Source organism: Chiloscyllium plagiosum, unplaced genomic scaffold, assembly GCF_037043375.1.
Source record: "Chiloscyllium plagiosum isolate Xiang-an unplaced genomic scaffold, Cpla_swu_hap1 HiC_scaffold_10, whole genome shotgun sequence".
Lineage (NCBI taxonomy): Eukaryota > Metazoa > Chordata > Chondrichthyes > Orectolobiformes > Hemiscylliidae > Chiloscyllium > Chiloscyllium plagiosum.
This window is the reverse complement of record NW_028270148.1, coordinates 105016329-105029191: the sequence shown is the minus strand read 5'-3', so window position 1 is coordinate 105029191 and position 12863 is coordinate 105016329. Positions and strand designations below refer to the sequence as shown.

The 12863-nt window shown below is 44.4% G+C and overlaps 1 protein-coding gene across 2 annotated transcripts in view; it reads left to right on the top strand.

The window, feature by feature from the left end:
* Positions 1-12863, top strand: part of foxa2 (forkhead box A2) — a 90312-nt gene that overhangs the window by 67428 nt on the left and 10021 nt on the right. Inside the window, exon 3 of one of the 2 annotated variants that reach the window (XM_087991622.1) lies at positions 6861-7190. The exons of the other annotated variant lie outside the window; for it this stretch is intronic. Within the exon in view, the coding sequence (XP_087847748.1) occupies positions 6861-7018 (158 nt within the window). The 3' untranslated portion in view covers positions 7019-7190. Of the gene's footprint in view, positions 1-6860; positions 7191-12863 lie in introns of those variants that run through there. 2 annotated transcript variants of the gene reach the window in all.

Genomic DNA, 12863 nt, shown 5'->3' with positions numbered 1-12863 from the left:
AGAGATGAGTAGAACTTTTTCTCAGAGGATGGTAAAACCTGGGAACTCTCCTTCACAGAAGATATTGGAGGTGGGGTAATTGAATTGTTTTAAGATGAAGGTAGATAGGATCTTGTTGTGCAAGGGAAATCGGGAATAATCGGCTTGGAAACATATCAGCAATCCTTCATATTTTTGGTCAAAATCTTGGAATTCCCTCCCTGATGACATTGTGGGTCTATTTAAAACTAATGAATGGCAGAAGTTCAAGATGACAGCTCACCACCAACTTCTCAAGTGCAATTGGAATGGGCAATAAATGTGGCTCAGTGGTTTAGCACTGCTGCCTCACAGCACCAGGGTCTCAGGTTCAATTCCAGCCTCGGGTGACTCTCTGTTTGGAGTTTGCACCTTCTCCCTGTGTCTACGTGGGTTTGTTCTGGTTTCCTCCCACAGTCCAAAGAGGTGCAGGGCAGATGAATTGGCCATGCTAAATTGTCCATAGTGTTAGGTGCATCAGTCAGAGGGAAATGGTTCTGGGTGGGTTACTCTTCAGAAGGTCGGTGTGGACTTGTTGGGCTGAAGGGCCTGTTTCCACACTGTAGGGAATCTAATCTATCCAACAATGCCCACATTTCAGGAATGCATTAGAAAAAAATCATTTCGCATCTGATATAACCCTTCTTGCGGAACTGGCATGGGCAACAAGTTTGCATTTATTCTTGAATTTGGAACAGCAACAGATAATTCACGATAATATTGAACGTTTGAGGATTGTCAGATAAGCCATGATCTCATTGAATGGCAAAACAGACTTGATGGGCTGAATGGCCTACTTCTACTCCTACATGCTATTTTCTTATGGTCAGAGTAATCTGGAAGGGCTGAATGGCCTACTTCTGCCTCTATTTTGTATCTTTGTAAATAGTTTAAATAGGAAGCGATGAGATAGTTTGTGATAGTCAGTTTGTGGCTGGTACATTCTGGAGATGATGGTGTGATCACTCCAAACAGTTAAATGGAAGAGGAGCAAATATATCAGTAGCAACAGGCACCTTGATGGGCATAGACTATTTATTGCCTTTGGTCTCTAATTGTAGCAAGCTTTATATAATTCTCGGAGCAATTTCCACTTCCCGAATGGTCCGTCCCTTTGCCAACTCTGATGAAGAGTGCCAAATTAGTGCCAAATGTGCCAACTCTGAGAGAAATTTTCAGCTGCATAACCTGTCCACGGGGAATATGTATGACACTGTCCAAACTCATTTTGCTTAGAACCCTTAATAGCCCTCAAAAGCCCCATTTTCGCTACAGCTGGACATTAACATTTCCTGTGAATTTATACTGTAGCCAATTTACTGAAAACTCCAGAGTGTAAACAGGGGGATTTATTTACCCCAGTCCAAATAAGAATAACAATTCTGAGGTGTTACGCAGGTGATTCACATAAGGCCAGCATAAATTCGGAAATCCTGTGATAAATCATTTGCTATATTTTTCGCCAGCTAAATTCAGAAGAACCAGCAGATGCCCAGTCAGGAGCTGGCAAGTAAACATGTGACCTGAATGAGGGAGCATTTGGGGGAAGGGATGTGGGCATTGAAAAATAAATTATTGTGAATGTGTGAATATATATATCCAGTGGATATCTGCAGTTAAGAGTGAAAACAACAAATGCTGGAGATCACAGCGGGTCAGGCAGCATCCATGGAGAGAGAACAGGCTAATGTTTTGAGTCTAGATGGTTCTTCATCTGAACTGAAGTGAAGATTGGAGGGGCCAGCCTTTATGCTATAGTTGGAGGGTTGCAGGGTGTGGTGAAGTGGGGAATGCTGTTGGAAAAAAGATATTGATAGTTCAAATGAAGTGATCAGAATGTGAGAATGATGGAACGATGGTGTGTCTAACTGCTAGACATATTTTTTTTCTTGGTTTTGAGCTAAGATGGCGCACCAGTCTCCGAGGTTGAGACCCTCAGAAGGCCACTGGCAAGACCAAAACCGACTTGTCACATTTTCAAAGACCAGTGATCCAAAAGGCGTATCCATTTTCCTGGATGCCAACCTTATAGAATCCAACCAGCTTCCATTGGCTGCATTTGACCCATGCATGAAGGGCTGATTGCATAATACTGTACATAAACCGATAAGGAAATGTTGTGATTTCATTTGAATGCGGTTGAAGGCCAAGAGCATTTCTGACTGACTTTACTTGATTTGAACCCAGGGATGAAAAGCTGATTTTTTTTTGCATTCTCTCCGGGAATTTGGGTGTCAGCAGCAAGGCTGCATATACCTAATTGCCCTTGAGACAGGTAGCAGTGCGTAGCTTTACTGGGCAATTTCAGGGGGCAGTTCAGAGTTGACCACATTTGCTGTGGGTCTTTAGTCAGATATAGGCCAGAGTTGGTAGTAAAGATAGATTGTCTTCCCCTCGAGGACATTAGTGGACTAGATGGGATTTTACAACAATCTAATAGTTACAGATATTTACTGATCAACCTGTTCGGAGATGCTATTCCAAATCTTTGAAGCAGTTGGGAGTTCAATCTGGGCCTCCTGGCTCAGAGGTGGGGACACTACCACTGCACGGAGGAGAAAGTGAGGTCTGCAGATGCTGGAGATCAGAGCTGGAAATGTGTTGCTGGAAAAGCGCAGCAGGTCAGGCAGCATCCAGGGAACAGGAGAATCGACGTTTCGGGCATAAGCCCTTCTTCAGGAATGGGGAAAGTTTGTCCAGCAGGCTAAGATAAAAGGTAGGGAGGAGGGACTTGGGAGAGGGGCGTCGGAAATGTGATAGGTGGAAAGAGGTCAAGGTGAGGGTGATAGGTCAGACTGGGGTGGGGGCGGAGAGGTCGGGAAGAAGATCTCAGGTTAGGAAGGCGGTGCTGAATTTGATGGATTTGACTGAGACAGGGTGGGGGGAGGGGAAATGAGGAAACTGGTGAAATCCGAGTTCATCCCTTGTGGTTGGAGAGTTCCTAGCTGGAAGATGAGGCGTTCTTCCTCCAACCGTCGTTTTGTTGTGGTCTGACGATGGAGGAGTCCAAAGACCTGCATATCCTTGGTGGAGTGGGAGGGGGAATTGAAATGTTGAGCTACAGGGTGGTTGGGTTGGTTGGTCCGGGTGTCCCAGAGGTGTTCTCTGAAACGCTCCGCAAGTAGCCGGCCTGTCTCCCCAATATAGAGGAGGCCACATCGGGTGCAGAGGATGCAATAGATGATATGTGTGGAGGTGCAGGTGAATCTGTGGCGGATATGGAAGTTTCCTTTGGGGCCTTGGAGGGAGGTGAGGGGGGAGGTGTGGGCGCAAGTCTTGCACCTCCTGCGGTTGCAGGGGAAGGTGCCGGGAGTGGAGGTTGGGTTGGTGGGGGGTGTGGATCTGACGAGGGAGTCACGGAGGGAGTGGTCTTTACGGAATGCTGATAGGGGAGGGGAGGGAAATATATCCCTGCCACTGCACCACAAGAGTCCTCAATGAATAGTGACATGGTTACCACAATTAATATTAGCACTTTTCTCCAGACTAATTTAATCAATTCAGTGAATTTGAATTTCCCAGCTGCCAGTGGTGAAATTTGAACTTGTGTGGTCTAGTGTTACTGAAGGAGTACAAATGGAGCATTGCACTGTCAGAGGTGCCAGTTTTTCAAATGAAACATTAAACTAAGGCCTCATTTCCCTGTACAAGTGGATGTAAACACTGCTGTGTGTTTGCCGATAGATCAGAACCCCAAAGTACTATAGACAGGTTAGGTTTTAACTCCAAAATGTGTTTTTAAAGGAAGCCTGTTTTGGCCAAAACAGTGCAGATGTAAATCCAGTCATGGTCCTGCTTGGCACCCATTCCAATGCAGGAAGTGTTGCAACTGCAGAGTGATGGGGAAGCTTCATACAATATTAGGGTAAAAGCTTCTGGAATTCCCTCCCTCATGGCATAGTGGTCAACCTAGTGGACTGCAGCAGTTCAAGAAGGCAGCTCACCACCACCTTCTCAAGGGCAGCTAGGGACAGGCAATAAATACTGGGCCAGCCAGCAGTGACCATATCCCACAAATGAGCAAAAGAAAATCTTCAAGGTGTATTTCCACAGGTGCCTGAGAAATTTCAAAATCGGAGATTTCTTAAGGTTAAATGAGGAGCTATATTTTCATTTAGATAATGGTATTAAATTGGAATATCTTCTGTGTGCAAGCAAGACTGGTCTGGAGTTGTCCTCACCCATCATGCTCCTGACATTCAGATCTTGCGTATCTGACCACTTTGAACAAACTATTGATTACCTCTTCAGATTTTTGCTTCAACTCACTCAGTGGCTATTTTGCCTCTGCTAAGTGCGCTGGGGTGTTGTTCTACATCAAAGGCTTCACGCAAATGCAAGTTGTTGTTGTTGCTGCAAAAAAGGACAGCAGTCCCTGAAGTTGCTGCTTGACTCAACTCCCTATTGAAAATGCAAAGACAAAGCCTGCTTTAATCTTAACTTGGGTGAATTTGTTTGATATCTTTCAATAGTTACTGATTAACTGCGGTTCATTTGACAGAATAAATATTTCCAGTGAGGAATAATGACCACTCTGGTTGCTTGTGTCTGCCTGTTAACCTCATTTTTTTCCCCTCCACAAGGTAACTCATTTTGGAAATGTCACAAAAGCACAAAAGCAAGACTGTTTTTATCTGGAAGGTTTTTAAAGCGCTTTAAAGTTCTGCATTTATCTCCTGCTATTGTATGACAATCCGAATAGTATCGAAGACTTGGCTTTGTTAGGGGGACAATGAAAAGTCAAGTGGAAACTTTACACAATGGCATTTAAGAATTTAGACTTACGGGTGGCTTTCTTATATGTAGTCACTAATTGGCCTATCTAATCTCTCCGAATTGATCAAGTCTATGTAGTGATATCATTCAATAAGTGTTTAAGTCATCTTGAAGGGATTAATGCTGTCCTGAGCTAATTTCTTTGCAACTTTGATCTTAGATGTTGGAGTGGTTTGAGCCCATATTCTACTTGAAGTCGTAATAATTTTATCTGTTAAAAAAAAGTCTAGCTCTGAAATGAGCGATGAACGTGGCACCACAAAACTGTTGTTACTCTCTGTGGTGCTGCTTTGTTTTTCTCTTCAGACATTCGAGAGGGCATTGCATGGTTAGTTGGATGAGATTTGGAGGTGCCGGTATTGGACTGGGGTGGACAGTCTGTTGGACTATAACCTGGTGTTATGTGATTTTTAACTTAGTTGGATAGGAGTGGTGCACAGGAATGTGAGGAAAAGACAGGGGATTAGCAGTAGGTGATAGGCCCGGTACAGGTATGAAGGGATGAATAGCCTTCTTCTATGCAGTAACAATTCTGTGAATTGTTTCATAAAGCACAGCACTGACACCATTGCATTAGCATGGCCAAATTTTCCAAAGTCAAGACATATTGGTGGCTCCCTGGTATTACTGCATGCCATGTTAGGAGGATATGAGGCTCTCTGTGATTGTGCTCCATTCAGGTTTCATGTTGAGCTGTTCCTGGCCCTTCATTTTACTTGGATCACCCCCATCTGCTGCACATCATCCACAAGCTCATGTTGCTAGATGACACTTATCGATGTAAAAAAAGTAAACACGCTGCAGTCTTACCATACCATAGGGCTGCTTTCTCATTAGAGAGAGAGAGAAAGACAGAGAGAGAGATGACTGGTGGTGGTTTAACCTGAGGGTCACCATGACTCTGGTAAGAGGAAAGGTTGAGAAGGAGAATCCTTCATGGTAACCAAAGCCGGTGCAGGTATTGAACCCACGCAGCTGGCATTACCTGCATCGCAAACCAAACATGGACTTGTCAGTACCACCCTACAGGACAGTGAGCCATTCAGATATGACAAGGGCCTCTGGGGTAGGAGCCCATGGGCGTGCCTCCCTGGAACTAGCTGTCTATCGTCCCAGGGATATCGCCACTCCCCACTCTTGCTGTACCTTCTCAGAAACCTAGAAACCATAGAAAAATAGGATCTGGAACCACCCATTCAGCCTTTCAAGCTTGCTCCACCATTTTATGATCATAGCTGATCATCACAACGACTACCCTGTACCCACTTTCGCTCCACACTGTTCGATCCCCGTAGACCGTTATCTAACAGCTTCTTGAAAACATTCCAAACATTCTGATTGTGTTTGTATTTTCCTGCCTCCTTGTTTTTCTTTAATTCACTCATGGGATGTTGGCACACTGGCTAACCCTGCATGTATTGCCCATCGTCTCTGTGGCGCAATTGGTTAGCACGTTCGGCTGTTAACCGAAAGGTTGGTAGTTCAAAACCACCCAAGGACGGATTACTTGGTGTTCTCATTCCTACCATGGGCGGCACAGTAGTTAGCACTGCTGCCTCACAGCGCCAGAGACCCGTGTTCATTTCCCACCTCGGGCAACTGTCTGTGTGGAGTTTGCACATTCTCCCTGTGTCTGCGTGGGTTTCCTCCCGGTGCTCCAGTTTCCTCCCACAGTCCAAAAATGTGCAGTTTAGGTGAATTGGCCATGCTAAATTGCCCATGGTGTTAGGTGAAGGGGTAAATTTGGGGAATGGGTCTGGGTGGGTTGCTCTTCAGAGGGTCGGTGTGGACTTGTTGGGCCGAAGGGCCTGTTTCCATACTGTAAGTAATCGAATCGAAAGGTGGTGGTGAGCTGCCTTCTTGGATCTCTGCAGTCCATGTACTATGTAGACCCATAATGCCCTTAGGGAAGGAGTTTCACAGTTCTAACGCAGTTTCAGTGAAACAACGGCGACACGTTTCCAAGTCAGGTTGGTGAGCAGCTTGGAGGGGAAGTTGCAGGTGGTGGTGCTCCTATGTATTTGCTGCTCTCATCCTTTCCTGCCATTTTGTTCCCATTGCCTTAGGTTTAAAAGCTGTCCAAAAAGGGAAATGCAGTAACCTGGGACCATTGATTGATTTTGAGGAAATTACTGAGAGACCGAGTTGCTCAGTGTCAAACCAGGATACCCCCAGCAAAATGAACCTCTCTAGTTATCCTGGGAAATGTGCAACAAGGTTTTAACCCAACATGTACCTTTATCGAAAGACTGGCCAGTTTCATCAATTGGACAATGAAAGACCAAGGAGAAACCTGTTCAACGATTAACTGCAGACTGGCTCATGGTAGGACATTGGCCCTCTGAACTCTTTGAGTGAGTGCTAACTCTTGAACGTAAAACATGAGAAATAAAATGTGGCACTTGAATGGAAACAAAAAATTTGTTCATTGAAAGTGAGGAACAATGTCATCCTTTCACTTAAAGACCACGATAAGAAATGTGGTTCCCATCCATGGACTAAAGAGCAGGTCTTCAGGGTTACTAAGTTACAAATCACACAACACCAGGTTGTAGTCCAACAGGTCTATTTGGAAGCCCTAGCTTTCAGAGCACTGCTCCTTCATCCACCTGATGAAGGAGCGGCGCTCTGAAAGCTAGGGCTTCCAAATAAACCTGTTGGGTTATAGCCTGGTTTTGTGTGATTTTTAACTTTGTACACCCCAGTTCAACACTGGCACCTCCAAATCCAGGGTTACTGGGAGTTTCAGGTCTGCTGTTGCCCGTGTGACAGAAGCTGAAGGCAGGGCTGTGGCCATGAGGAATAATGGTGACATTAGTGTGAATGCCACTGCTTTACTGCTCACAGTTAACTCCCTGTTTACAGGGTGACACAGACACCCTCTTAGATGATATGGGTTTATGTCTGTCATGGGTTATGCGAGGCAGCAGTGGATGGGCTATGGTGGGAAGCAGGAGGCAACCAGAAGGCTTTTGAGGCAGGCTATTTGCTCTGCTCCCTTCGAATGACTCTGATTCACAGCTGGTTTAAAGCTGGCAGTGGGAGGTTGGCATCTTTGCCCTGTAATAACAGCGCGGCAAACAAATCTGCACCGTTTGGATGCTGCATTTTAATGTGGGACAGCTACACACTGAGGATAAAACCAAATGAGCAGCTGCTGGGTGTTGGGTTCTTTTTTTTTGGTGGCTTGGGGGGGTGGGGTGGGGTTGGAGATATTTTAGTTGAAAACCAGTCCTGGTTTCAAATCATGAAAGTGTCTTTTATGCAACTCCACAGACAAGGAGTGGTATCGTGCATTGGCTTCAATCAGTCAGCATATGATCATTATAAAACTCAGCATAAGACGATTTGAATCGTGTAGCTTAGCTACAAAAGAAATGATCATTACACACTTTCAAAGTAACCTATCTAGAGGTTGGTAACGTGTGGTGGCACATTGCCTGTATTTGCTGATTGACCGCTTAAACTAATTTTCTGTCTAGATTGATATGTTCAATGCGTTTATTTCTATTCACAGAATTTACAGAAAACAAAACGCTGCAAAATTCAAAGAAGAGAATTATTTAACAAAATGCAATATTTCACATGGGTTTATGTCATTGATGTTTTTCATTGCTGGACTGTTCATTCTCCACAGTGGTTTCTTTTCTTATTGATGTTCTTGTTTCAGAGGCCTGTCCTCAATGTTTGTCTTCATTGTGAACTTCTTCAAACAGTTTATCTGAAGTGAATACCCTGCCCTCCAACCCCGCCACACCACGACCCCCGGACTCCCAACCTCCTCCCTTGCACTCGCCCCACTGTATACTTGTACCCTGGAATCCCACCTTCCTCATGGACAGCAACTCCCCCAACTCCCAACCTACCCCCCACAAGACCCTCTGTACCATTCTCCCTACCCTGGCTTCCAATGCCAAACCCCATCCTGACCCGAAACATTCCGCCCCTTCCCACCTTAGCACCCCCCCCACCCCAAGACTCTCACTCCCCAGACTATCGCCACTTCCTTTCATTCATCCTAGACAGGAAACACAAGATAGCAGACAAAAGGGAGAGACAGAGAGACAGACAGACAGACAGAAAAAATCATCTATTGCAAGTCACAAATGAATGAACAGAGCCCTATTCTCGTCGATAGCAGGCGGTTAGATAAAAGATAGAGTGTCGCTGAAAAAGAAATCAGTGGAAAAATGCTGGAAAACCGCTTTGTTGGACATTTGGTGACAAATGCGGTCTGTCCCTACTTAAGGCAATTAATTCAGGATGCTGATATAAACTCTTCAGCTCTCTGACAGCTTGAAGCTGAAATAAAAATGCTAGTTCTCCAGGGAACAGGGGGGAAGATAGTTGGCTCTTTTTTGGACTGTTTGCTCACAGACCCAGGGAGCAATCTTCCTCGCGGAATGAAATGCAAGGACACAAACAATGTACCGGGGAGAGAATAGAAGATAGGAATGAACAGTTTGAACTATTTGCTCAGCAGAAGGGCAGCTACAATGCTCGACCAATGGCTTTCCCATGCATCAACAGGGCTTTTTAGACCCTTTTGTTGTCAAGCATCTTCCTCTGGCCCGATAAGAGCACAGCTGCCAAGCTGCAGTGAGCAAGGCCTCGTACTTTCCCCTTTAGTTCTCTTAATACGTTTACTGTAAGACATTTCACTCAGCACTCCAAACTGTTTTCATTGCTGGGGTGGTATTTTCAACCATTTATCAATTGAAAGCATTGCCACGCATAATTCAGTTTGTCAGACAGTGCTCAATTGAATTTGTCTAAATGGGAAGATTACTGTTTAGTTGTGTTTTTTTAATGTATAAAGATCCAAATGAAATAAAAAAAAGCTGTCCCAGAGGAGCACTTTATCCGACAAGGTAGATAACTAAGGTATAGTTAGCAGGCTATGGTATGCAAGACAAAAGCTCGTGCTGATGAGGCTATCTTTACTTTTGTTTGCACTACAGCCCTATCTGAGATTGCAATCACTTTGGATCACAATGATCTGAACTGCATGTGCTCTTGCAGCATCTACCTTCACCTCTGGCCTGCTTTAGCTCACTGCCGAGGAGGATTTAACTCTTTGTGGTTTGGAATTGCACTCTTCAACCTAAAAGCAAAACCGCCACAAGATTTAGGCCGATGGCATCTTCTGCACTGAAAGACACCCGGTTTGCTTGAAATCTGATGAAGTGATGACCTGTAAGGTGTCAAAACACACAGTGGCATTATTGGATTGTGTGAGTCAGGCTAAACCGACAAGAATCTGGTTCTGATCCCAATTTTGTCCAAAATAGAAAATACTCTCTCCCCATTTAGGCACAGCCTTTTTATTAAAACCTACTGGAAGAACATTAAAATGCATTGCTCAAACAAAATTAACTTAATTAAGACACATGCTTTAATTATACTTTGTAATAGTGGTGGACTCGCCAACTTTAAGAGCATTTAAATGGTTATTGGACAGGCATATGACTGCTGAGGCATTCTGGGTGATTCTGGTTTGGTTTGGCCAAGCTTGCTTTCTTATGTTTTGTGTGGGCCTACTGTAGGTAGGCAGGGTGGCTGATCTTTTCCCACAGATGAGCTTCACCTTGGTTCCACAGGTCCGCGCAACATCGAGGGCCGAAGGGCCTGTACTGTGCTGTAATGTTCTATGTTCTATGAATCAAATGTCTTTTTTGAAATAGAAAGGGAGAGGGCAGTTACAGCGGGGTTGCCCAGTCTGAGACTTAGTGGTTCAATTATTGTTGCTCCCCCCGCCTCGGAAATAATGTAACATTCATGTCAGAACAGTTGCTTTAACAATTGTGAAACTGAGTCGGGAGTCTTGCCTCTGAGGCCAAACAAGTCTCCACTATTCACATTTGTGAATGAGCAACAAAATGTCAAACAAAAACCTGAGAAAATGTAGTGAAAATGAGAGAGATGGGGGAAATGGGACTTGACTTTGAAACTTGACTTTGCTCCAAATCCATCTACTTGTTCCTCTTTGCAATTTCTGTCATGAGTGACAGGGGCAGCAGATAAAGCCAGCCAGAAAGAATCTGGCTGTCAATACATAGCTCCTTGCAATTTGTTCTTTAGCCTTAGGGCGAAAGGAATCAAAGGACATGGAACAAAGACACACAGTGAGTTGGTTGATCAGCCATATTGAATGGTGGAGGAGGCTTGAAGGGCCAATTAGCGGATTTCTGCTTCTATTTTCTACGTTATTACTTACAGGAGAAAGAAAACAGATTAATATTTGGGAGTTTGATATTGGGTTGGGATTGGCGGAATGGGATGGGAATTGGGGGAGAAATTTCCATCCAACAGCCTTAGTTTATCTTTCCCTTTCAGCAGCTGACTTTGTGTGCTCTGCTGCTCTGTTCCTGTCTCACAATTGCATTGCACCTTCACGTTAAGATGTAATGTCTTGCTGCCTGCCTCTGCTATTCTTTGGAACAAGCTCCTGCCATGACTTGCTCTGTAATCTTTCATTACTTGCTTAAGAATCACACCACGGTGGAGGTATTTTCTTTTTGAGACTTTGGAAAGGGGTGGGGTGGGAGGCTGGTGGTATTGGTGGAGGAGGTGGGTGGTGGGGGTGGAAGCAAGGGAGGTTGGGAATAGCTTACTCTCAGAGGGAAGAGAAAAAAAAAGCTGACAGAGGGGAAGCTGCGTCACGAGCTAAACATATAATTACTCCGAGAGAACGACCTGTGGAGAAATCAATAAAAATCCAAAGAAAAGCCATTAAATTCTTCAATCCTTTTCTCCTTCCTGTCTTTAAAACAGCTTCATGTTGTCAGGCCCAGTGGGAGGAATTTGATGATTTCTCTCTGCACGCACTGGCATGCTGAACAGTGGAAGGTGAAAAGTTAGTCATGCTTAGTTATAATGCAATCCAATTAACTCTTGTTCAGATAAAATAATAAAAAGGGAGATACACCTGAAAGCAGGCAAGAAGAACAGGCCAACTCTTGTCAGCTGCCTAGGCCTTTTTTTTGGCATTTTAAAAAAAAACCTTCAGTATCTATATCCTGCTGGGTGGTCAAAAGCCAGGCTTGAAAAGCCAAAGGATTCACATTGTCTAAAGTGTAGCCTTAAGAAGTGACCTCGCGTGTCTCCAGAGAAGACAAGCACCTGTCTGTTTGTCTGCGGTGATTCGTTGCTCATCTTTGCTCGTCACCATCCCACAGTTATCACAAAAAAAACACACAGACACACACAACGCAGTCTCACTAACAAAACAGGGACAACAAAAAAGTCCCCCATAAAGCCTATGATAATCAAATATATTCAACATTCAAAGTAAACCTTTTCTGTCGGGAGCCTCTTTTGGTAACAACGGACTGTCATTGGGCTGAATGGAAAAGTATACAGGGAATTCCAGATAATTATGTGATACATTATTGTCCAGCTTCAAGATAAACTGCGGAAATGCTATTTGTCTTTGTGCTACATGGTGTGAAGCTAACAGTAATCTTTGTTCACTGTAGCTAGGTGCTTTTTGTTGACAGCAACACGTGTGAAAATAACACTTATTGTTGTTAGTAATGATTCAAATGAATGGTTTTCTCTCTCTGAAGTAAGCTTGTTAGTGTGTATAAGGCAGCACTGGGGATATCAGAGGTGGCGGGAGCTCCAAAGGTTGTGAAAGGCACTGTGTAAATCTTTCTTTTTGATTGCCTTACAGGTCTGGAAGCCTTGCCTTGAAACAATAGAAATGTTTAACTAATGTAAATGTTTATCTCTTCTTCCCTGCAATTGTTACCCCACACTGAGCCAGGTTTCATAGGTGCTGGCATTTCTCTAACCCTGAAGAGTGACCAGCAGCAGACCAGTATGGCTCAAAGATTGGAGGCTTTGTATCCAAATTAAATTCTGTCCTCACACTGCCTTCACACGCCAACCTTGCCCGACACACTCCAGCAGTGATAACTGGTGACATCCAGGAGCCTGGTTGAATGATCTCTTGCCTCGTCGTGGAAGTTCAGGGATGGATACACTTGCTGTTATCCATCCAACGCCAGATCAGAGAAAGGCAAAGACCAACTTGTCAATCTGGGCTTTGTCCTGGTGCCTATCAA